Source organism: Vigna angularis, chromosome 7 (genome assembly GCF_016808095.1).
Source record: "Vigna angularis cultivar LongXiaoDou No.4 chromosome 7, ASM1680809v1, whole genome shotgun sequence".
Lineage (NCBI taxonomy): Eukaryota > Viridiplantae > Streptophyta > Magnoliopsida > Fabales > Fabaceae > Vigna > Vigna angularis.
Genome location: NC_068976.1, coordinates 4,755,204 through 4,781,356, shown reverse-complemented (window position 1 = coordinate 4,781,356; position 26,153 = coordinate 4,755,204). Strand labels below are relative to the sequence as shown.

At 32.3% G+C, this 26,153-nt stretch overlaps 1 protein-coding gene across 5 annotated transcripts; it reads left to right on the top strand.

The window, feature by feature from the left end:
- Positions 1-952: 952 nt before the first annotated feature.
- Positions 953-15,068, top strand: LOC108338741 (amino acid permease 1). Of its 5 annotated transcripts, none has more exons than XM_052881056.1 (8): positions 953-1,171; positions 1,954-2,187; positions 3,567-3,660; positions 3,983-4,200; positions 8,227-8,354; positions 8,628-8,849; positions 9,801-9,928; positions 14,678-15,068. In XM_052881056.1, exons 1-8 carry the CDS (start codon positions 1,108-1,110, stop codon positions 14,742-14,744), a joined length of 1,155 nt encoding a protein of 384 aa, XP_052737016.1. In that variant the 5' UTR covers positions 953-1,107; the 3' UTR covers positions 14,745-15,068. The 5 variants fall into 5 exon arrangements, with proteins under 5 accessions (XP_052737016.1, XP_017431294.1, XP_052737017.1 ...); XM_052881057.1 differs by having other exon boundaries at positions 954-1,171; positions 14,683-15,068; XM_017575805.2 differs by lacking the exon at positions 14,678-15,068 and having other exon boundaries at positions 9,801-10,340.
- Positions 15,069-26,153: the final 11,085 nt, after the last annotated feature.

The window sequence follows — 26,153 nt, the reverse complement described above, 5'->3', positions numbered from 1 at the left end:
TAGAATAAAAGTTTCTTATCTTTTTTTTAATGTTTGAATTAAAGACATTTTGTTCTTTGCAATATGTGGAGGACTGTTGTAATATATTAATATTATATTGCAAAAGTAAATTCTGAACGTTGGCTTTGGAAGTTTTAGAACATTAATAATTTTTATTAGTTGGCAACTTTAATTGTTTTAAAGAGGTGCAACGTTCAAACTTTTTAAGAGCAACAATCAAAATGTTTTAAGTGTTCTAACATTAAAATATTTATTGCCTTTATTTTCTTTTAATGATTTTATTCTTCTCTAGCTCTATAAATAGAGAACTCTTCCTCCATTCCAAGACACACCAAAAATAACTTTTTTCATTCTCCTCTCTTCTTACTTTCATCATACTCTTTTTAGAGATTCTTGCTAGTTCTGAGATCCTCAGATATATTATGTCAACTTTTATACAACATCTTTTTGGCGTCCAATGGAGTTGTCTGACGTCCAAATAGACTACAGACATCAGACCCCATATCGGACGTCTAAATACTCTTTTTAATTATAAAAATGCCACCAATATTTTTTACATTGGATATTTGGGGTCAGACATCTAAACGGTGACCTCAAAAGCCTTTTATGCAATTTTAATTTATGAAGAACATATATTTTGTGTTTTTCTATTTTTCTCAAGTTAAAATACATGTGAAAAACATAAGTCACAAGTTTAACCAATTTTACATTTTCTCACCGATTTATTATTAAATTTTAAAATAAATAACTCATAGAAGTTATTTTCATTCAGTTATAAACTTATTAATTATTACAAACAATAACTATATTAAAAGTTATATTAAATATTTTTTATTAATTAAGGTTATATAAAAATTTAAACCGAGAAAATTCATGGCGCCGTGATGAATAAACGTTTCTTTGTGTACGCTTTGTCTGAATCTAATATAATTCAAAATTTCCAATGTGTAAGTGTGAATAAAGAAAGTGTGTTGTATTTATCCATTTCTTTCTTATCATATTGGAGAAGATATTATCATATCTGTCTGATTTGTGTAAAACCGCTGAAGTCAAATGGTGCATCGTTCTCGGAGTGTTGGTACCTGACGGAACAAAAAGGGGATCTCAATGGATAACACCAAACCTCTTATCGAACTGGAACCAGACGATGATGGCAGAATCAGAAGAACCGGTTCGTTTCCTTTCTAACTACCTCGATTCTTCAATTTCATCCGAGTTTGTATTGATTTCCTTTCTGAACACTAAAATATTTAGATTTGATCTCTAAATCAGTGGTTTTAAGTCTCTATACCCTCTGGAAGACTTGATTCTGGTAGCGTATTAATAAGTTGTTTTGAAAAATGAAATTGTTCTGAGTTGATATTTATGTGAGAGTAACTTCATCAACTGGTTGACGCTCTGGGAGAGAATTTTAATGATACAAAAGTTAAAACAAGTTAACAATTTCTAGAATGCGTATTAACTCGTTTATAGCACGAAAGGCCAAAACTGAAACAGCCTAACCGAGTATCGTGTCCAGATTTTGCTCTTCCAAATTGAGTGAACTTAACTCTCTCAACTCACTTTGGAAGTAAAATATACCGCAATGCCCGTTTAGGCCTAATCAACCTTATGTAAAATTGAGGTTTGCAAATTTCAGTTGTGTATTCTGTCACAGATATATGCAGTTGATATGAAATTTTCAATAAAATAACTTATCTTTGATAAGAAATTTAATAGTTGATGTATGATTTGTTAAACATGTAGATACTATCAATAGTTGATTTTATCATGAATAATGGAAATTAGTTTCTTTATCTTCTTAATTGGGGTACTTATTTTAGAGAACTGAGATTCTTTTTGTGCATTTGTATACCTTAACCAGTGATCATACATACTTTACCTAAGAAATAAAGCATTCAAATCTAGATGAAGCTGCATATATTATTTGTGATGCTTGTGTTCTGTTTGCAGGGAATGTGTTGACGGCAAGCACACACATTATAACTGTGGTGGTAGGGGCAGGGGTGCTGGCTCTGGCATGGGCTATGGCACAACTAGGATGGATAGCTGGCATAGGAAGTATCGTGACCTTTTCAGCTATCTCTATTTTCACTTACAGTCTTGTAGCCGATTGTTACAGATATCCAGACCCTGTCACTGGCCAGAGAAATTATACTTATATGCAGGCTGTCAAGGCTTACTTAGGTATTCTAAATTTCCATAATTTAGTTATTCCAGTACCTGTTTTTCTTTTTTTCTCCTAATCACTGCTTCCAATTAGTTTGTAAGATACATCTTTACTGCGAGAATTATTTACAACTAACTAATATACCCTAAAAATGGAAAACATCAGAGCTTGCAGCTCTGTTATGTTAAGAATCTAACTAGTTTTTCTTCATATACTCATTGAAAATAATAAAAGTTATTTGTTGTTATTGATAATTGGTATAAGTAACTCACATATCGAAATTATAATAAAAAACCTGATAATATTATCTAGGTATTTATGCTTCTTTTAATAATAAATCTTGGTAATTATTCTACTAAATAAAATGCATCCATTAATGAATATAGATTATAGATGAACTTAAATCATGAATAACATTTCATTCCTACTATTACTTTAAGCAGAATTTTTTTTTATAACGACTATAATTTAATGATCAGAGGACAAATGGAGGGGTGAGAATAAGACATACACACTAAATACTCTAGTTTAGAGTTTTCATATCTCTTTATTAGAACATTTTGATGTCCATTATAAGTCTTAGTGGAACAATTTTTGAAATGCATTTTTTCCTTTCCGAGCAAACTTGTGATTAGAATAGAAATAAAACAAAATGTTACGATACCATGATGTGGCTAAAGTTAGGTGATTTTCATTTCTATTTCTCTCTGCTACTTGAACTTATATTGGTATCATTGCCTTCAATTAAAAATTGTTGCTGTAAACTATGAATTTGTTAGAACTAAGTCATTATCTTTCTAAAACGTTTTTCCTATTAAATTTTTATATGTACATATACATGTTTAACCTTTTTCAAGGATGGTCTATGCATTATGTTAGTTCTTCTCTCAAATAAATAAATTTGACACCTTCATTTAGATCTATCAGTTTTTGTCTTATCCATTAAATATGTTAACTTTAAATTGTTGAAATTTTGGTAATATCAGTTGGTTGTAATTTTATTCACCTTATTTCTATTATTATTTCAAATAATTCACATTTCAATAAAAAAGTTAACTTTGTAATGGGGACAATTTTGTTTCTTTTTATAGAAGTTCAGAATAGCATTATTTATTCTATTGTCATTTATATTTATTCCCTTCACTTAATATTTAATTAGTTTAAACATCTATGCTTATAAGGTATAGAATTGAAAATCATAAAATAAAAGTATTTTAATATTTTTTTTACGATGAAGAAAAGTTATAAAATTTATTTATTTATTTATTTAAAAATATATTTATGCAAGTAAACCTAGAAAAAAATCTCTATTATTTTCTATTTAAAAAATGATGAAATAAATATTTTGATTCGTAGTGTTACTTGTATTAATTTGGTCTTGCTATTGTGGTAATAGGTGGAAGAATGCATGTGCTTTGTGGACTGGTTCAATATACCAAGCTCGCTGGGATCACGGTGGGCTACACAATAACTTCCTCCACAAGCTTGGTGTGCGTAATATAAAGCTTATTTACAAATTTATTTATTACGAAAATGCAAATGAGATTGCCAAGTCTAACTTCTTCCATACTTAAAATTTAGGTCTTGTGTTATTTGTGAATCATAATTGGAATTGCTTACAAAAATTACTTATCAATCAAAATTTTATTTTAACGAGATCCTAACTTGTAAGGAACTCCGGAAATTCTATTAATAGAATTGAATTAATCATTTAGAATACAACTATTAACTATAAAATGTAAAACTCTTTAATAGAAATCATTTAACCTGTTTTTTGTTTTATGGTGAATGATGATGCGTGTGATATGGCAGAGCAATAAGGAAAGCAATTTGTTTCCACAACGCTGGAAAAGCAGCTTCCTGCAAGTTTTCCAACAATCCCTTCATGATCGGCTTTGGGATTTTGCAAATTTTTTTGTCTCAGATTCCAAACTTTCACGAGCTTACATGGCTCTCAACTGCTGCTGCCATCACCTCTTTTGGTTATGTATTCATTGGTAGTGGGCTATGTCTATCGGTCGTCCTCTCAGGTAAGCGTTTTTCAGTTTTCACCATTAATTTTATCAAAATAATTGAATATTAGTCACCAAATTTACTTATACAACTATCTGTTTTAGTTTTTCATTGTCGATATATGCGTTCTTCCCTTGATTCTAATTATTCATAGGTCAAAGATGATGTGTATGTTTTAAGAATATTGATAATATATTTTACTAAAATGTTATTATTATAAAATTAAAGATTAATTTTGAATTAATTAGTATTTAAATGTGGTGACGAATAAATTCTTTTGAAAACAAAACTATTAGTTTTTTGGATACTTTAAATAACAATTTTCTTAAACTAAACTAAAACTCCTAAAAGTATATGGTAATTTACACTAGCCACGTGATTAGGTAACTTTAGCTATATTGTGGTCGTTGAAAAGTGCAATAGTTTAATAGTATGGGTGCTGTGGATGTGGTTACGCGTGCCTATCATGTCATATGTGGAATGTGATTTCTTTTTCTCTTAAGTTTAAAGTGGAGAGGGAAATTATTTAAATTAAGGAAGGATGTTAAGTAAGTAGAAAGTAGAATGGTTTGAATTAAGAAAAAAAATAGAGAATAAACAAGTGTAAAGTTGATCACTGATTTAAGTGATGTGAGAAAATATGTTTTCATAAATTGATATATTTAAAAACAATCCTGGTACTCTTATATTAAAAATAAAATATTATTAAATATTAAGAAATATTTAAACCCTCTGAGAGTTAAATAATACGTCTCCGTACGAGTTAAATAATACATCGTAATCTCTTCTTCTATATGCTGGTTGTCATTGATTATTTTACCAGGTAATCTCCTCTTCTATATATGCTGGTTGTCATTGATTATTTTATCAAAGTGAGTAGAGGTAGAATTCTTAATGATCACTACAGTCCAACAGGTGCAACAATTCATGTGAAAAGTTATATATCATTTTGGTTTGTCTCGCATGGTCATCACTGATAATGATTGACAATTCCTTGATAAAAACTAGCGGAATTTTAGAAGAACTTAGGCATGAAACATGTCACTAGCTTAGTAGAATACCTTCAAACGGACGACCAAGCTAAAGTGGCAACAACTTAATAGTGGATGAGCTTAAACGACATTTGGGAGAAATGAAGGAAGCTTTGGTGAACGAGTTACTTGAAGTTCTATGGGCTTACCAGTGTTTCTTGCATGGTATAACTAGAGAGACATCTTTGAACCTAACGTATGGTACTGATGTCATGCTTCTAGTAGAGGTTGGTGAGCCTTCTCTTAGGAGGCAAGTACATGATATGAGCCTTAACGATGCACAACTCAGGGTGGAGTTGGACAACTTGGAGGAATGCAGGGAAGTTGTCGTCGTGCGGGCAAAATCATATAAGACGGTGATAGCACAAAGATACAACTCCAAGGTCAGAACGAGGTGCTTCAACGAGGAAGACTCAGTATGGAGGAAGACCTGTGAAGCTGATAAGAAACCAACACATGGTAAGCTCGCGCCAAATTAGGAAGGGCATTTTAGGATCATAAAAGATATGAAGAACAAAACTTATCACTTGGAATGCCCGAATGACAAGAGCATCCCCAACACTTAGAATGCTTCACATTGAAAGTTTTACTTCAGCTAATGATTGTAATGTATGACCAATGTTCTCTTTCTTAAAGGAAGCAATAAAATTAGGTTATAGGACATTGTGCACAACTACATCTCAATCCTCCAACAAGTCAGTCAAAGAAGAGTTCACCCAAGTGAACCTCTACTGATCTAATGTCGAGTTGGACATGGAAGAGTTCTTCAAAGAACCTCGATTGCTCGGTCCAATCGCAACAGGTCGATCAAGGAAGAGTTCACCTAAGTGAACCCCTGCCAATCTAATGTCGAGTTGGACACGAAAGAGTTATGCAAAGAACCCCGACTACTTGGTCTAATCGCAATAGGTCAGTCAAGGAAGAGTTCACCCAAGTAAACCCTTGTCGCACCTCCAACAAGTCGGTCAAGGAAGAGTTCATTCAAGTGAATCCCTGTCGATCTAATGTCGAGTTGGACACAAAAGAATTCTGCAAAGAATCTCGACTGCTCAATCCAATTGCAACAAGTCGATCAAGGAAGACTTCACCCAAGTAAACCCCTGTCGATCTAATGTCGAGTTTGACAAGGAAGAGTTCTTCAAAGAACTCTGGTTGCTCAGTCCAATTGCAACAGGTTGGTTAAGGAAGAGTTCACCCAAATGAACCCTTGTCAATCTAATGCCGAGTTGGACACAAAAGAGTTCTGTAAAGAACCTCAACCGCTTCAATCGCAACAGGTCGACCAAGGAAGAGTTCACCCAAATAAACTCCTGCTGCATCTCCAACAAGTCAGTAAAGGAAGATGGGAAGTGTAGGAGTTACATCCAGTGTTGAACACAACGCCCTGAAGACCTACAACCACGCCCAACTTTTCAGATGCAATTGGGTGGGTGCAACATTCAACTCCCGAAACACACCCTTTTGGTCAACCACAACTCGAACCTCAACTATGACTGGGATGGTCAACTACTAGCTCGGAGAGCAAGCTAGTGAGCCTGAACGGTCACGAAATAGACTGGCCCGCCAAGCACCAACTCAGATAGTTAAGCACCAGCTTGACAAAGAGGCCATTAAGCCCGGACGATCACCAAACAGACCGACTGACCATGCATTAGACCGGATGGTCAACCACCAACCCGGTGAACAAGCCATTGAATTCAGATAATCACCTAGCAGATCGTCTGACCTTGAATTGGACTGAACGATACTAGAGCATATTAACCTTATAACTGATTAACGCAAAGTTAAAGTATGATTATTCACATTTGGATTGTAATTAGGCCAACTTTAATAAAAAAACTCACTATAAAATCTATAAATAAAAGTTTGAGATAAGAAGGTAAATTACCACTCAAGGTTGTTAAACTTGTTATTTACGTGAACTCATGGGAGTCTTGCATACTCATATTATGAACTCGACCTGGAAACTTATGAGTTTACATTAGATAAAAGAAAAAATATTAAAATATTTTATAAATAATAAAATAATATATTTTTATATGATATTATACATTTTTATATTTTTTATTGAAATATCATTAATATTATTATTAGTTGATCATATTATATTTTTAAATATTTTTTAATTATTTTTTATAATAAATTTTATTAATTTTACAAATACAAAAAATTGCTTGAACTTTGATATGCAAAGACTTACGAGAAACCCTACTTTACAAATTTCATCTTCTATGACTCTAGAAGGAAGGCAGCATAGGAACATCGCAAATCACAAACACTACTGCAAACATGAATACCCATGAGCGCGAGCACCCACAAATGCAAGCTCCCACATGCGACGAAGACTGAGTGACTACAACAACATGCACCACGACAAGAAAGGATCCAACAAGTGCACGATGGAGAGTGCTTTAGAAGAAGGAATGAAGAAGGGGTTGAATTAGAAAACACTAAAACCCTAATTCCAAAGAGTTTTCTCCGCAAATGTGCTCCAAACAACTGTTTTCATTTAAATGTTCTTTTTTTTCTCATCGAACTCGCCTTATTGTTCCAAACTCGCGAGTATGACCGAGTGAAATGAGTCTATATTAAATTTTACCGAGTTCACTTAATGAGTTTGCTTTCGAGTTGACTCGGAAGCAATGAGTAAGAACCTAAGATCCAAGTATTTTCTACGGATACATATGATCGATGTGGAAACACTCAAGACCAGTCAGGACACATAGGAGACCACCTAGGAGACCGTTTACAGGACAACACTTGTACCTAACTCAACAGAGACAGTACAATTGACATTGGCCTCTTTATACCCGAAACAGAGAGTTTATACAAAATCAATTTCTACGCAAGTTAATTTTAAATTGTAGAGAAATTAATTCTATTTCTTTTAACTTTTACGAGGAAATTTGTAGAAATATATCCTTAATCCTTGAATGATCAAGTACTTCCTTATTGTTTCGTTTGATTTTGGAGACAAAAAGAAGTAATTACAATTTGAATTTGGGTGTACAGGAAAAGGAGCTGCAACCAGCATAACCGGAACCAAACTACCCGTAGAAGATAAACTTTTGAAGGTCTTCACTGCAATGGGAAACATAGCTCTTGCGTGCACTTACGCTACTGTCGTTTATGATATCATGGTACTCATTCAACACTATTTTTAATACTGGATTGCAGTTTGTTGAAAATCATTATGATAAAATGAGTAATGAAATTCATTAAAACTTGTAATTTTAATCAACTTCAACCTATCACCATCACAGAAAGAGTGTTAAAATAATGAAGTATGGTTTACATTCCCCTTTTAATAAATGAACAAAAGGATACAGAGATTCCAGTAATGAAGTTATAGCAAATTGAAATTATATTTGTTAAAGTACTGAATACCATTATTTGATGATGTTTTTGCTCAGGACACATTAAAGTCACATCCAGCAGAAAATAAACAAATGAAAAGGGCCAACGTGCTAGGGGTGACAGCAATGACAATATTGTTCTTGCTGTGCAGTGGCCTTGGCTATGCTGCTTTTGGAGACAACACTCCTGGGAACATCTTGACCGGATTTACCGAACCCTTCTGGTTGGTCGCACTGGGGAACGGATGCATCGTAATGCACATGATTGGAGCATATCAGGTTGGATCATTATTTTTCCAGAGCTCCAATTTCTTTTTCATCTTTCAAAACTATGATACTCAACTTTTTAATTTGATCGAAATTTTATTGAAATATATGTTTTTAATCCGTGACACTAATCTGTTTAGTTTACTGCGATACTGGTACGTGTAAATAAGAAATTTGTCACTCAAACGTTAGGGCAAACCATCAGTGCAATTTTTTTGTTCAAAATTACCAAGATGGACAGGTTTCAAAAGAATTACGAAAATAACAAATTCTGTTAGTTGGATATAATTTGATTGTGAAGAAATCCTATTAGTTTAACACAAATTTTGACTCAGTTTATATCATAATATGCTATGACTTCTTTACCAAGCTATTTTTGTAAATTTTTTAAAATGTCCATTTCGGTAATTTTGAAAACAATTAGTACGTGTTTTGTCTTGTACAAAGGTAAAATACGGAAAATATAAAATTCAATGAATAAGATTTAATTGAACCTTTTATCTACGCTTAGAAAAATTAAACTTTTGGTCCGTCCTACAAAATTTGATTAGTTTAATTCCATTTTCTTGTTCATTTGATTTTTCTTAATTTAATTGTACAATTTTAATTTACTAGTTAACTTGACATGCAATATTTAATGTAAATAATGACGTAATAATGTGTTGTATTATCACATCAACGTATTTATATTGACATGACATTTTATTATCACTTTTTTCGTTCACTATTACGCATTAGGAGATCAAATCTAAAAAAAACAACCTATATGAGGACCAAATTGGTAAAATGATTATGAAAGAACGAAAAATGCAATTAAATATAAAATGACGGACCAAGTGATTTTTTTAATAGTTGATTTTAGACATATAACTACATTTTAAGGGGAAAATAGATATGATTTTTCGACAATTAAAGTTAGTAAATTTGAGTATTTTTGTCCAATAAAGTGTCATTTGGTTACAGGTGATGGGTCAACCATTCTTTCGTATAGTTGAAATGGGTGCCAACATGGTGTGGCCACATTCAGATTTCATAAACAAGGAATATTCATTCATGATGGGTAATGTAATGGTTCGTTTCAACTTGTTCAGGTTAGTTTGGAGGACAATTTTTGTGATATTTGCCACAGTCCTTGCCATGGTAATGCCATTTTTCAGTGAGGTTCTTTCCCTCCTTGGTGCAATTGGGTTCGGGCCTTTAGTAGTCTTTTTTCCCATACAAATGCACATTGCCCAGAAACAGATTAGAAAACTATCACTCAGGTGGTACTGCCTCCAATTTTTAAGTTGCCTGGGCTTCATTATTTCAGTGACTGCTGTGATCGGTTCAATTCATGGGATTATTCAGGATTTCCACAAAACCAATCTTTTCATGTATAAACAATAGTCCCTTTTGATAACAATTGCAACTTTTTTTTTCTTTTTTTTGTAGTTATTCCTTAGATGTTTACTTGCACAGACCTAACCTGATTAATACAAATATTGTTCTATAAAAATGGTTGTCAATTTCTATTTTGTGCACCTTGTAACTATTTAAACAAAGAAGATGAATGATTGAATAAAAAAATATATATCTAAAAATAGATTGTTGTAACCCAGAGATATGAAGAAGACCTATAAAAGTAGAATATTCAAAGTTGTATTTTGCTCTTCCATAAGTTTTAAAACTCTTATTTATATTCATGTCAACCTTAGCTAAACCTTAATCGGGCAGTCACCCCTTAGTTTCCTCTCGTAATTAAATTATGAATTCAATTATTTCTTCCTCAAAGTGATAGTATGAATGAGATCTAGTGATGACCACCTGCGTTCTCATATTAGTTAGTTAGTGTTCATTACTAGATGCGGTTACTTTATTAAAAGAAGAATTATTAAAACAAATATAATTAATTAAGCAAGATTATTGGAACTTATTAGGATATTGGCATACAAACAATCACATAAATTACTTACGTTGTTTGATGTGTTGTACAACTTGGCAGTGGTGAATGATAGAGATCTTAATAGATATCTTCTTCTGTAGCAGTTTTTAGTTTTTTCCCTTTTGTATATATTCCTTGCTTCCGCTTGTAACTCTACACACTTTGCTTCATTCTCAATAAAATTTTTCTCTTGAGTCTTTTATTAAACACTTACATGGTATCAGTTTGAAGATTCTTCTTCTCTCATGGCCACCCCGATTTCTACCTCCGATCATCTTTCTAATCCTGTCAACTCTTATTCACTACACAATCCTCTAAAGTTGGCCATTTGGTCTAATTCATGACTTTAGCCTAACCGAGATGGATGAGGCGAACAATGGCCACAACGTAAACAACCTCATATGTGAATCGAGTCCAAATTTGGCCGAATCGAGTATGTTCATGTTAAGTTGAGTCAAGTTGGACTTGCATAAGATTGAGTTGATGTAAACCCACATTAGGACAAGTTGAGTTGGAGGCACTTCAGGGGGAGTCAACCTTGGATCAAGTCAAGTGAGGCCATATTGGTTCTGAACAAGTCAGACCCATATTGCTTTGAGTCAAATTGGGCCATCTTGGTTTGCATTAAGTTGAGTAGAGTCAGATACACATTGGGTCGAGTGAAGTCATACTTACATAAGTTGAGTCAAGTTAGACCATGACAAGTTGAATCAAGTAGGGGAAACCTCTAATGATGTTGAGTTAGGTCCACTTTAAGTCGAGTCGAGTCATGTAGCACCCACCTTGGGTTGATTCAAGTTAGGTCCACCTCGGTCTTAGTCAACTCAGTGCTACCTTGGGAAAGTATAGTTAAGCCCACATTAGTTGAGTCAAGTTGGACCCTGATTGAGTCAAGCCCACTTGAGCCCATGTTGGGTTAATTTGAGTCTAGTTGAACCTATGTCGGGTCGAGTTAAGTCGATGTTAGAACCAAACAATACAAATCTCATTAGACAAATCTATTTGTCAGAGTGGTGCAATGGAATGATTAGTGTGTATAATAAACCAAGAGGGGGTGAATTGGTTTCTTATCGCAAATAATACCTTAATAATTTTCTCGTAAAATAAAATTCCTTAACAACAATTTAAACAAATTAAAGAGTAACGAAGAGAGAAAATTGCATAGGTGATTTTTATACTGGTTCGGATTACACAGATCCTACGTCCAATTGTTAATCTCAAATGAGAATTAACGCTACACTATCACAAACCAATAAACTGTTACAATCACAAAGAAAACAACACAGTTAAGGTTAGAACACCTCTCTTGTTACCACAAGAGATGAAACTCACTTCCCCTGAAACCCACAAGGGATAAATACCTCCTCTGAATGCTTCACGAAGGATGAGCAACTCCTTTGAATCTTCACAAAGGTTGACAGGTTTTAACTCAGCAATAGCAACAACACTCAATCACAACTCCTGTGAAAGTTCTCGCTCTATGCCAACACCATGTTCTCAAAGTCAATGCACAAGAGTTACACAAACCTTAGAACACTTATCATAGCACAAAGCATATAAGAATTTTGAATACAATATATTTTGTATTTTAGAATGAGAGTCTCAATCCAAATTATAGATATCTCACTTAAGGATACCTCTAAAAATCTGTTGTCAGCTAATTAACGTGTGATAATCAATTATCCACTTATGGTAATCGATTATGCATTTAATGAATACACAACGGTAAAAAACTTGCTTAAAAATTTTCATAATTACTCGTGATAATCGATTATGGCAAGTCATAATTGATTACTGATAATCGATTATTATAAGTTGATAATCGATTATCTTGAGTATAAAATGAGGTTTTCTGATTGAAAACAAATTTTAACGCAAACTAAAACAAACAATACATAGAATTAAAGATAAATCACATCCTATACATAAATCTACTAAACTACAAAAACTTTAATATAAAACAAGTCTTCATGAAGATCTTCTTTCAACTTAAACACTTCAAACTTAATTTTGGGCATCATCAAAACTTCTAAACTTCATCTTTATGCTAACACTATTGAGCAGGCAAATCTACTGAGTAAACTCTTTAAATGTAAACTGATAAGACGAAGTAAAACAAAAGCTTATCAACCACTCTAGTAAACAAAAAAATTCAAATGTCAAGTTTGATCAAATGAAGTGAAACGCTAATCAAATAAGAAAGCTAATCAAATGAAAAAAGATTAAAGCTCATAAGACCATTCAAACTAAACTAAACAAACAATACATTAGAATAATAAATGGATATGAACATAATGCTTAATGATTTAATTTCATTACGGATTCTTATTATGATATTTGTTATTAGCAATTACAAAGATTATGACCTTTTTGATAATTTAAATAAACAACACAAAAAGATTCAATTGACAAATTATATATTGAAATTGAGATTAATTGAAATAACATAAATACTTTGATATTATGAATGAAATATTGCATATTACATTTTACATTTTATATGTTTTCTTTGAAAAAGATATTTTGAACTTTGGAGCATAAATCGCATAAATCAAGAATGAAACAACAAGTTGGATTTTGTAGCAAAGTTTTCCTAAGTCAGAAAAGTAAAATAAAAATGATTGACATGAAAAGATATTGAAGAAGATTGAACTTTGGAGCAGAAATCACATAAATACTTTTAAGTCTCTCCTAAATACGAGACAAGAATTAAAAGGATGTATATTTGTTGGAGGTTTGTGCAGATTCTAGAGAAGAACATTTAAATATTGAAAAGAAAATTCAGAAATAAAAACAAAGAAAATCAAGAATGGAACAACAATTTGCGTTGGATTTTGTATCAAAGTTTTCCTAAGTTAGAAAAGTAAAATAAAAAAGATTAACATGAAAATATATTGAAGAAGATTTAGAAGAGAAAAAGACTCAATGATCATGTCCTTAAAATGCCTATAAATATAAGAGCAAAAGTTATGAAGGAGATAAAAAAATACATGACAGATATAAATACATGAAAGAGAGCAAAGAAGATGCATCAACGTCATAATCATAGCAAGTGATATCAAAATACAAGAAGAAAAATTGATAGAAAGAATGAGCACGTAGAGTCAAATTTAGAAAAATTCTATTGTGTGAAAATACATTAGGTTGAGTGTTTAATGATCGTAATATTCTTCACTTTGTTAAGTATAATTAAGATTGTTGATAGGGGGAGCACTGATTTAGCTGAACCCACAATCTCAGTAATATCTGAGTGTTTAATGATGACAACACATAATTAATAACACATGTGTTTTATGTGTTACATGTTCTATGCTTACATGTTATATGCGTATATGAGAACATGACTGTGTTGTTGCTGTGTTGTTCATTGCATTTCACTGTGTTATATATGTGATTTTATATATGAATGCATACACATGTTTTTGGATGGAAAAACCACAAGCACTAATGTTGAACTTTAATTGTGTAGCAAAACAACAATTTGAAATCGGTTACATTATGGGTGAATCGATTAAAACTCGTGTATTTGCACAAACTTTTTCAAGTGTTCTGTGAGAGTTTTTCAAAGAGAAAAGTTTTCAAAACTTTGCATATCACTGCTGCATAATCGATTGCATGCGATATGTATTCGATTAAGTTTGTTACTGTTTTGAAATCTGTTAATGCTTGATATAACTGTTACAACGACTATATTTTTAAATGTGTTGACCAATCATTAAATGTTATTCGATTGCATTAATTGTGAATTCAATTAATTGCTTTGACTACTACTATCTGTTATAACTGAATTTGTGTATTCGACTGCATTAATAGCAAAGTCGATTATGTTGCGTCTGATATGAGTTCATCTATATATTGACGTGAAATTGATTTCTGTAAGAGACTTTTGTGATTCTAACATTTTCTTATTCTTTTGTAGAAAAGTGAAAAGTTTACAAAAAGAGAAAAAACTTCAAGAAACTAGTTTGACCGTGGTGATCAACTAATTGTGATTTCTTGAAGAGCAAGAATTACTGAGTTTTCAAAGTCTGATCTATCTGCACATTTGGGTGTCTACTGCAAGATCAGGTTCTACAATCTGCTGAAGATTGGGTTCAGTTCCCTGTTGTGATTATAGGAAGAAGGACATGTTGCGTTCTTGACTTTGAGGGTGCCTCAAAGGGGTTGGACTGCAAGAGAGGACTCTTACTACTAGTCTGTTTGTATACTGCCTATATTTTGATTAGAGGGTTAGAGAGGTGTTTTATATTTTTGACGCGAGGTCTCCATAAAAACCTTGTTGTAAAAACCTTGATTATTATAGTGCATTGGCTTCTTGTGGTTGAAAGGACACTAGATGTAGGCTTGGCCGAACTAGTATAAAAACTCAGCGTTTGATCTTTCTTATCCCTACTCTGTTTCATTCAATCGATTATACTTTACACACATTCGATTAAATTTCTGCTGCATTGAAAATCTTTTAACTTGCGTTTCAAGAAATGTATAAAGGCATCTCTTTTGGTGAGAAAGATTTTGAAAGTTTTAAATTTTATACTTCACCAAATCACCCCCATCTTGGTGTGAGAAATTAAGTCATTCTATTTTGACAAGTATATTATGTGAGTTTTGATTGTACTATTTTAATGTGAGAGTGTTTCTCATTATTCCATTCAAACTTATTAATCTTAGGAAGAGACCAAGAAAGTGATATTTGTAAGATCCGAGAAAATAAGTCTTGAAAACAAAGTAGTTTTAAACTTTGAGTTTTTGTTTAGAAATTAGTATTCTTGAGTGTACATTTTTGTTAGAACATAATTGTTATGTTATTTTTTTTATTTTTTATATTTTTGTCTAGGGATAAAATGACCTTTTACCTTTTATTAATTAGGTGCAAAAAGTAAAAATAGAGATGGGGTAGAAAAGAAAAACATGCAAATTAAATAATATGAAAAATTAATAAAAAGATATTATGTAAATCTTTTAGAAGATTTAGTTATTATTGTTAAAAAAGAAATGCTTAGTTTCTCACACCAAGAGCGGGGTGAATTGGTGATGCGTAAAAATGTTTGCTTTCAAAATCTTTTTCGCAAAGCAGGATGTCTTTGGACTTTTCTTGAAATGCAAGTAAATTTGTATGCAATGAAATAGTATGCTTAATCGAATGCAATGACAGATTAATCGACTATATGCAAAGATAGGAAAGAGAAAATTCCAACACTGCTTTTTATACTTGTTTGGCCAAGCGTACATCCAGTGTCCTTCCAATCAACCTGAGTTGGAAGCCAATGCACTATAAAGATATGAGTTTTTACACCAAGGTTTTTACAGCGACCTCACGTCAAAATGTAAAACACCTCTCTAACCCACTAATCTAATATAGGCAGTACAAAACAGACGCGCAACAAGAACAATCCTCTTATGTTGTCAACTCCTTTGAGACACCCTCAAAGTCAATAACCTAGTTCTTCCTGCTGTATACACCACAAGGAATTCCAGCAACTTTAAGTTATTTCCAAAGCTTTCCTGATCACGTAGAAAACACCTTTGTATGCAGTAGGATCAGACATTTCCAAAACAGGTCAACCTTGTTACGCAAGAAACCTTCAAGACTTCGATCACCACGGTCGTTCTTGGTTCTTGGAGCTTTTCTCTCTTCTGTAAGATATCACTGAGTTCACTGAAAGGATATGAAAGTGTTAAGATCAATTCTTCTTACAGAAATCAATTCATGCGTCAATATATAGATAACACAAAACAAACATGTTATAATCGATTTGACTATCAATGTAGTCGAATACATTTGCGAGTTGTAACAGAATAATAACAGTCAAATGCATTAATTAAAAGCGCATTTAATGTAACCGATTCATAGTATATGCTTTGTCAACATATTTAAAAATATGATTGTTGTGACAGTTGTGTCAAGCATTTAATCAGTTTTCAAATCAATAACTAACTTAGTCTAATACAAGTTGGATACAATTGATTAAGTAAAAATACTTAGCATATTTTTGAAAACTTTTCTTCACAAAATTCATCACAACACATTTAAAAAGTATTTGTTCAAACATACGAGAGTTAATCGATTTCATCAATAATGTAATCGACTTAAAACTGTTGTTCTGCCACACTTCAAAGTTCCAACATAAGTGCTTGTGGTTTTTCATTTCCGAAACCTCATGTTATGCATACACGGATAAAGTCACATATTAAACACAGCGGTATGCTTGGATCAACAAAATATGTTCACAGACATGCTTTAAAAATGCAACACCGTAAGCATATAAGCATGTAACATGTAACATAATACAACCACATGAGTTTTTATTAACTATGTGTTGTCATCATAAAAACCACCAATATCACTAAGATTTTGGGTTCAGCTAAACCCGTGTTCCCCCTATCAACAATGTCAACAATCTCCCCCTTTTTTGATGATGCACAACCATGATTAATAAAACCATGTTGTACAGTCTGGTTATTTGTTGTGTGGGACGACTAAGATTAGTCGGTTATCTTAAGTGATAATCGATTATCATAGTGTAAATTATGTACATGTGTATGTTTTGGAAATAATCGATTATCACTTATCACAATCGATTATCCCAGAGTAATTTTACTGTAAACAATACGTTTTGATGAAGAATGAACGTGGACTAAGCTTGAGAAGCTGTGGAATGTGATGATAATAAGATAGTGAGATTAGTGGTTGTATTTAAGGTTAGATTTGACTTGTGGTTGAGATTGGAGCATGAGTGGAAGATGGAATGCACAAGAGTGTGTGTGGTTAATGAGAATGAGGCATGGGAGATTAGTCTACTTGTTGTACCTAGTAAATCCTGGTTCTATTTGCGGATAGGTGTTCCCTTTGGCATTGGTTGTTGAAAAGGGAGAGATATTCCTTTTGGCATTGGTTTTTGAAAAGGGGATGACTCTCTTTGGCATTGGTTGTTGAAAAGAGAGTGGTGACTCTCTTTCTCATTGGTTGTTCAAAAGAGAGTGATGTTCTCTTTGGCAAATAGTTGTAGAAAAGAGAATGATATTCGAGTGGTGAATCTTCTTTGGTGAGAGGGATAAGTGTTCTGCCTTGTGTGATAGGGGAATAGGCCTGAAGCCAAAAGAAGGATGACTCAAGTGTATCTGTATGGAGAAACTACAGATTGGGTTGTAGGAGTAGCTACAGTCGGTGAGGTAAGGTACAAGTGTGTGATTGAGTCTTGCAATGATGGAGTTCATGGTTTGGTGATGCTCATGGTGTGATTCATGGTTGGGATAACCATGATGATGGTGTACCTATGATGATGATCATGGAATTGAAGATGTTCTAGGTTATGCCATGTTGATAGTGGTGTTATTATAATGGTTATAGTAAGTAGTTAACATAGGTGTTAATGATTGGACAGACCAAAGGTTTATGTGTGAGATGTTAGTGATGACATCAAAGGTTAGAGATCAAGTATCAAGGATGGAAGTTTGAGGTTCAATGGGGGAGTGAATATCAAAGTATTCCTCATTTTTTTCTTGTTTAGTGCCCTAATCAACATCATCTTCCTCTCCTGCTTCTAGTGCAACATCATCCTCATCTAAGTTTCCTTTTCTTCAGGTGACTCATCTTCTCCTTGCTCATGCTAGCTTTTTATTTGTGTTCCAAGTCCTTCTACTACTCCTTTAGCTACACTGTTGTGAATTGTAAGTTGTGTTCACCATCTGTTGCAACTTCACTAGTCGCCCTCAGAAAGAAAGGACTATCCCCAGGCCATGAGACAAAGGCTTTAAATTACTTTAGGGTTATGCAGTGGATTGATCTATTGTTCCTCAGCTAATCAAAGAAGCTAAACATGAAATCATAGGGAAACTAACACTAAATATCTATTATAGGGGTTAGACTGTCTGCAACATTTGTTAGATGTTTATGTTTTAATGAAAGTGTGTAGGAAAATATTTTAAGCGAGAGAAGTAATAAGTCCACTTAATCCTAAGCTATGTCCAGTTTCCCTCAACCTTGAGAGGTTCCACTAATCTTATCCAAGATTACAACCGAGTACAAACCACTCCTAGTATACACTGAGTATTCTCACCACTCCTGGTCCCCTAGTCAATCCTGACTAGTCTGAGTTTAACCACTCTTGGTATCCAAGTATTCTAACCACTCAACCCTGAACAATTGTCTAGAACGTTTAACTCTCCTAAGTTAAACCATGCAAATTTTTTAATTTTCTTCAGAATATCTAAACACAATCAGTGTTGCTTTACAGGTACAGATTCTGATAACTCTTAGTGAAAGGATAAATACAATACAAAGAAATTTGAGAACCTGTGAAGTTCTTTCCTTTGTTCTACGAACAAACTTAGACGATGTAAGCTTATGCGAGAATAACATGGTAACGATACAATGATAGAAAAATTCCTTTGTTCTTTCCTTTCTTTTATACTTGACATGGTCTTTCATGTATGCATTAGTAAGAATGTTTTGAAGTGCACAATGTTCAGACACTACACATCTTTATAAGATATTTCGTTAAATGTTGTTTGTTAAACTTCAAAACTTCGAGATGCTAGACAATCTATCCTCTTTAGATGATCTTGTCTTAACAACCTTCCCATTTTTATGTTTAACAAATATTCATGCTAAACGAAATATGTTTGAGAGGGTTTTGAAAGAATTTCAACAATATTGATCAGAATTTGAATATTTGGAAAATAATTTGATATAACTGATCAGAGCATAAATTTTATCTTTATAAATCATTTGCTTATATCATGATATAACATTTATGAGTTTTCAATATATTAAAGCGAATGAGTTTAGACGATATGTTTCATTGCATTTGTATCTTAGAGCTATTAGTTCAAGGATAAATCTAGGAGATACCTTATATATTTTACATATCAGTGCTATAATGATTCAGTTTAAGTGATACCTCATAGCTTCTATATATTAGAGTTATAATCATATGTTTAAACGATATCTTGTAGCTTTTGTATCATAGCTCGTAGAAATAAGTCTTAAATGACATTTCATAGTGTTTATATCAAAGTTGTATGAAGAATACATCTAAGCAATATCTTATAGTATTGTATGTTTAAGAGCTTCTCACATTTAAGGGTCTTACATATCAGAGCTGTTTAAATTTAATCATTTCTTGTATTAGAGTAATGATCTATATAAGCAAGATCAGATATTATTTATAGCAAGTTCATCATAAGCTTATATCAAAAATATCATAATAGATTCTTTAATCAAATATGAGTGATATATGACTTCCATAAGTTATTAGTCATTTATGAAATGCATGTGTTTCAGAACTATTTTATGCATTATGCATATCGGAACAACATATGTGTTGATGCAATGACAACTACATAAACAATATCAGAGCAAAAGAAGACATAAGAAAATCATTTCAAAAATATATTTAATACTTTCAAAATGCTTTCAAAACATTATGTACTCTCCCTAAGTTATACAACCTAATAGTGTTTTCAAAAATATATTAAATATTTTCAAAATGCTTTCAAAACATTATCTACTCGCCTTGACTCCTACACTTCCCCTAAACCCCCTTGAGTTAAACAACCTGATAATGCTTAACATACTTTCTTCCCCTTATTTGATAAAGATAAAAAATTTGGTGAAGTATTTAGGGTGGGTAGAAAAGTTGGCTTTAGGTTAGGATGTTTTAAGATAGTTCTAGGAAGAGGGTTGGATAAGGTAAGAGGTTGTTAAAATAGAATGGTTCAATTTCTCACACCAAGAGGGGGGGTGAATTGGTGAAGTGTAAAAACAAAAGCTTTTAAAATCTTTATCACAAAACTGTTGTCTAACCCTTTAAGGCACCCTCAAAGTCAAGAACACCACAGTTCTTCTTCTTCCTATAATCACAACAGGGAAACAAAGTCAATCTTCAAAAGATTGCAAATCCTGATCACGCAGTAAACACCCAAATGTGCAGATTGATCAGACGTTTGAAACACAACAAGTCCTGCTCCTCAACAAATCTCAGAATCCTTGATCACCACGGTCAATTTTGATTCTTGGAGCTTTTCGCTTCCCTGTAAGATCACACAGCTTTCTGTAAAAATAAGAAAGTGTTAGAATCACAAAAGTTCTTACAGAATTCAAATCAGCGTCAGTTTATAGTTAAACACATATCAGACGCATTTTAATCGACTTTTCTACTAATGTAATCGAATACACTATTCAGTTATAATAGTTTAGCAGCAATCACAGAAATTAATTGAATGTACAATTAATGCAATCGACTATCATTTAATGCTTGGTCAAAACAATTAAAAATATGACCGTTATGTTAGTTATGACAAGCATTTAAGAGTTTTTCAAAACATCAACCAACTTAGTCGAATACAAATCACATGCAATCGATTAAGCAACAATACTTAGCACAGTTTTGAAAACTTTTCTTCTTGAAAAAGCTCACAGCACACTTTAAAAGATTCTATGCAAACATACGAGTTTTAATCGATTCACCCCATAATGTAATCGACTTAAAACTGTTGTTTTGCCACATATTTAAAGTTCAACTAAAGGGCATGTGGTTTTCCTTTTCCGAAAACATATGTCATGCATACACATATAAAATCAAATATTTAACACAATGATATGCAATGAACAACATAATCATGTTCTCATATATGCTCATACAAATTTAACACAGTAAAGAACAACATATAACATGTAAACATAGAACATGTAACACAAAATATACATGTGTTATTAATTATGTGTTGTCATCATCAAAAACATAGATATTTCTAAGATTGGGTTAAGCAAAACCTGTGCTCCCCCTATCAACAATCTCAACAGAGGTTTTAACAATGGCTTTAAAAATCAAATTTTAGACAACATCTTCAGTAGAAAATGTAAAAAGCACTTGTTGTTTGTTCTGAACAAGAATTAAATGACATTAAATATTTAACATTCAAAAACAACAAAAGTGATAAGAGATAAGACATATTTGTTGCATGCACAATTTACTATATTATATGTAGATAACCTACTACACGCATTCATATGTTTTATTTAACATATATTAGAATTAGATGTCAGAGCAAAGAAGACATTCACGGAATGTTCTCTTTGTAAGAAGACGTGTCTGAAAGATAGTACAACCTACTTTGAGAAAAGTACTGAAAAAGTAAGTCTGCTCCGACAACTTGACTTTAACCAATGGTTGTTTTACACGCAAGACAAAGAAGACACAAGAATCAAGGCTAAAAGCTCAATCTAACGGATACCTTTTCAAAAAGAATTTAAATAGAAGATCATTAAAAGGAAGAATCAATAGCATAGCTTACAACGAAAATATCAACCCTACAAAAGCGTTTAGAAGGAAAGCACAAAGAAGCTTAAGTAAAAAGACAATATTTGAGAAGAGAAAAAGAATAGTCAAGCAATACTCTCAAGCCTCATTGTAATATTTGCTTACTATTGTAAGAAGAGAGAAAAGAAAGAAACACCCAACAATTTTATAGACTGTATTATATTGAACACATATCGTATCTATAAGAGTAATAGTCTAAACGAATTTTAAGCAATCGGTTGATTGCAATTCTGAAGAAAATTAAAACACTTGTTTTGAAACTCTAACGAGTTAAGGAAATATAGGTTGCGTATTAGAGGATACTAGGATTGTCTAGTACTAGAAGTGGAGCGAATACTTAACTAGTCTAGAGTAACAGGAAGTTATTCGCTAACTAGGGATACCAGAAGTGGTGAAGAATACTGCACAACTAGGAGTGGATGAAACTCAACTAGGCAACGTATCAGGGGATACCAGGAGTGATGAGAATACTCAGTTATATTCTTGTTGAAGATTATAGTGGAACCCTCTATGGATAGAGAAAACTGGAAGTAACTGAGTTTGAGTGAACCAGTATAAAAATATTTGTGCATTTATTGTTTAATTCTGTCTAAACGCTTCTTTTATTAAACCTGCAATTGCATTTTAGTTTTAAATACAAGAGCTTTCCATATTAAATGATTGCTCATTAAAAAGAAAGCTCTTACAAACACTGAAGTAAATATCCTCTATAGCACGAAGAAAAGAATTCATTGATTAAAATCATTTACAAAGTTGAATGTTTGACAACTACTTGAAAAATCTTATACTCGACGAAAATGCTATATAAAATGCTTTTTAAAGATTCCTTGACCCATTTACCCTTCATGCAAGCATTACAAAAGATTGTATCATTGAATGATACTTTGGACAATCCTCTTACGAGGTCATGGCGTTGTAACTTAGAGATAATCTCATGTTTTCATGTCCACATCTATTATGTCATGTAATAGTCTCATCTTTTATAGACACTAGACATGAGACACTTTTAGCATGCATTTCATCTATGTCTATCTTATACAAGTCACCTTGTCTATTTGCTGAAAATAGTAATAGACATTGGTTGTCTAAGACTTTGCAATGGTCTTTTTCAAAGATAACATTATATTCACTATATCACATAATTGACTTATACTAAGCAGATTATGTTTTAGGCCAACAAAACATTATTAATAAATGGGAAAACAATTATACATATCCTTCCAATGCCAATTATTTTGCTGCATTAGTTTCCTCCAAAGCTTACCAATCCTTCCTTCTTGTTCCTAAGGTTTTGGAACATAAACCTTTTTCTCGTCATGTGTCGCGAGCATCCATTATCCAGGTACCATGAATGAGGTTTTCTTGCGGTCATCAAACATGTATGCAAAGGAAACAATTTCTTTTTTAAATGCCCATCTTATATGGATCCTATCTTGTTAGTCTTGAACACCTTCCTTTTTTTAGAGTCTTAACTTTGATTTTCTCTTTAAAATGATTAGTTCTAGGTTTAGACATATAATGAGTATTATTGCCTTTAAACCCTAGACCTCGTCTATCAAAAGGATGTTTTGAAGTAATAGTCCTAGATAGTTGTTTGTTCAAACAATTTTTCTAACACCTTATATAAGGTGTCATTCTCTCGTTTGAGTGATTCAACGCGTTTAGTATCTTCAACAATAGTTGTATTCTCTATCAGCTTTTTGTTTTTCAAAATGATGTTTCCATTTTCTCTTTTTAAAACAATTAGCTTCTCTTTCAAATCCCTAAATTTTTTGCTTTAAGGACTTTACATCATCATTAGATGATGTTAGTTTATTTTTGAAGATGTTATGTTCCTTGAAAAAAAATTATTTTGTTTTCATAATAGCTTATAGACTTCTGATAGCCTTGACAAGTTTGACAATAACTCATGATAAGCTTGAATAACATAGTGAATGTCGAAGAAGTCTATCTCTTTGTCAGAGTATTTGACGAGTATTCAATGCTATAAGTCATAAGATAAAGATTTTCTTCCTCATCTCCTTCAAATTCAGAGGCGTTTAGGTCCTCCCAGATGCTCATGAAGACTTTTTTTTAACCTTTCTATTGAAGATCATCTTTTTCTTGGACTTTTCAAGATTTTGACATTATGATGACTTGAAATGTCCTAGCTTTCTACACTTATAGTAGACTATTAGTCCTTCCTTCTTTATGTCTAATTAGTAGTTTCTGGAAATGGATCCAAGATGTCTACTTTTGGAAGGTGTGCCTTTCCTTTTCCTCCACATGGAAAATATTTTCCTCGAGATGAACGATTATTCATCTTTGTCCTTGTCACTCATTGACTCTTCAATGTCTAACTCTTTTGAGGATTTTTTTCAGCATTGAATGCCTTTGTAGGAGTTCTTTTGATAGGCTTATGTGCTTTCAAAGCGATGTTCCTCTCTTTCTTTATCCCGCTGAAGCTCTAGCTTGTGTACCTTTAGGATTCCAGCAAATTCCTCTAAGCTTAAACCACCAAGATTCTTTGAGATTCTTAAAACGGTCACTTATGATCTTCACTGCCTAAAAGGACTCCGTAATATAGAAATTATCAAAATATGCATATATCCTACCTAATTATCTTAACTCATTTAAGATCATTTGAAATTTGCTAAATATGCTTTAGATATTTGCATTGTCCTCCATTGAGAACTACTCGCATTATCTTGTCAGTAGGCTCAATTTGTTTCGCTTTACTTTGCTGGAATGTGATAATTAAAGTGTCCTATAACATATCCTCCATTTTTCATCATAATCATTTTCTTAAGCTCGATAAAGAACTAACTCCTAAAATTAACTCTAATACCAAACTAAAATCACAAGAAAACCCTAGAAAGAAAAGAAGTTGAATAGTGTTTCTAAAACATTTCATACTTATTCACTCAATTATAAATTACATCCAATTTTTTTCAAGAACTTTTAAAAGATTCTACTTATTAAACCAAGCACAAACAACTTCTTATATATATTAAAAGTCCAACAACAAGAAACTTGGAACCAACCCTGATACTTGTTAGAAGAGGAGTCTCCCAAATTATAAAACAAATTATAGAAATACAAAAACTTATAACTAGGAAAACGGTTGTTAAGACGCTACAGGAGATTCATAAGGAGAAGATGACGCAGCCAAACGAGGAAGAAGTGGTAATCACTTGTCTTCGAAAGTGTTTGAAGAGAACAGTTTGTGCTGTTGTTATGGAAGAATTTGAAACATCGCGCACGTGGAGAAAATTGGCAAGACAGGATACAATGCATTTCGTGACACATGGAAAAGCACTTCTAAGTCATAAAAAGCAGGAAAGGAAGATTCTAGAAAATGAGAATGAACTTTATTCTAAAAAGGGCTTATGCGTCGTCCTATCCAACCAACGATCCAGATAGCGCAATTTGATCAGGGTCGATAAAATCAAATATACACACTTTGAAATTATAGTATCCAAACACAAGTTGATCCATTGCCATGAGTCAATGTGTTAAAAATTATTGGACCCAGGTTAAAGGAATGATCTTCGATAATTGGACAACCTAAAACCTTTATGTAGTACTAGACTAGACTTCATGGATTTTAGACGATATTTTTTTAGAAAAGAAATGAGATTTATATCTATTTATCATTTTTCTAGTTCAAAGATATATGATATGCAGCTCAAATGCATATATGAATAGAAAGAGGGGTCCAAAACTTAGGCATTTGAATTTTTAATTTAAAATAATCAACATTTTCAATCTATATTTGTTCTTCAATTTAAAACTACAGCTCTTGAACAGGAAAATATATACATATATATATACATATATATATATATATATGTATGTATATATATATATATATATATATATATATATATATATATACATATATATATATATATACATATATATATATATATACATATATATATATACATATATATATATATATATATATATATATAATATACACACATACTTGTTTATGGACGTAACTTTTATAACTTTACATTATCCACAACTTTTCGTAAAAAATTGTAAATTATAATTTCATCAAAAAGTAAACAGTAGAACATAGTCAAA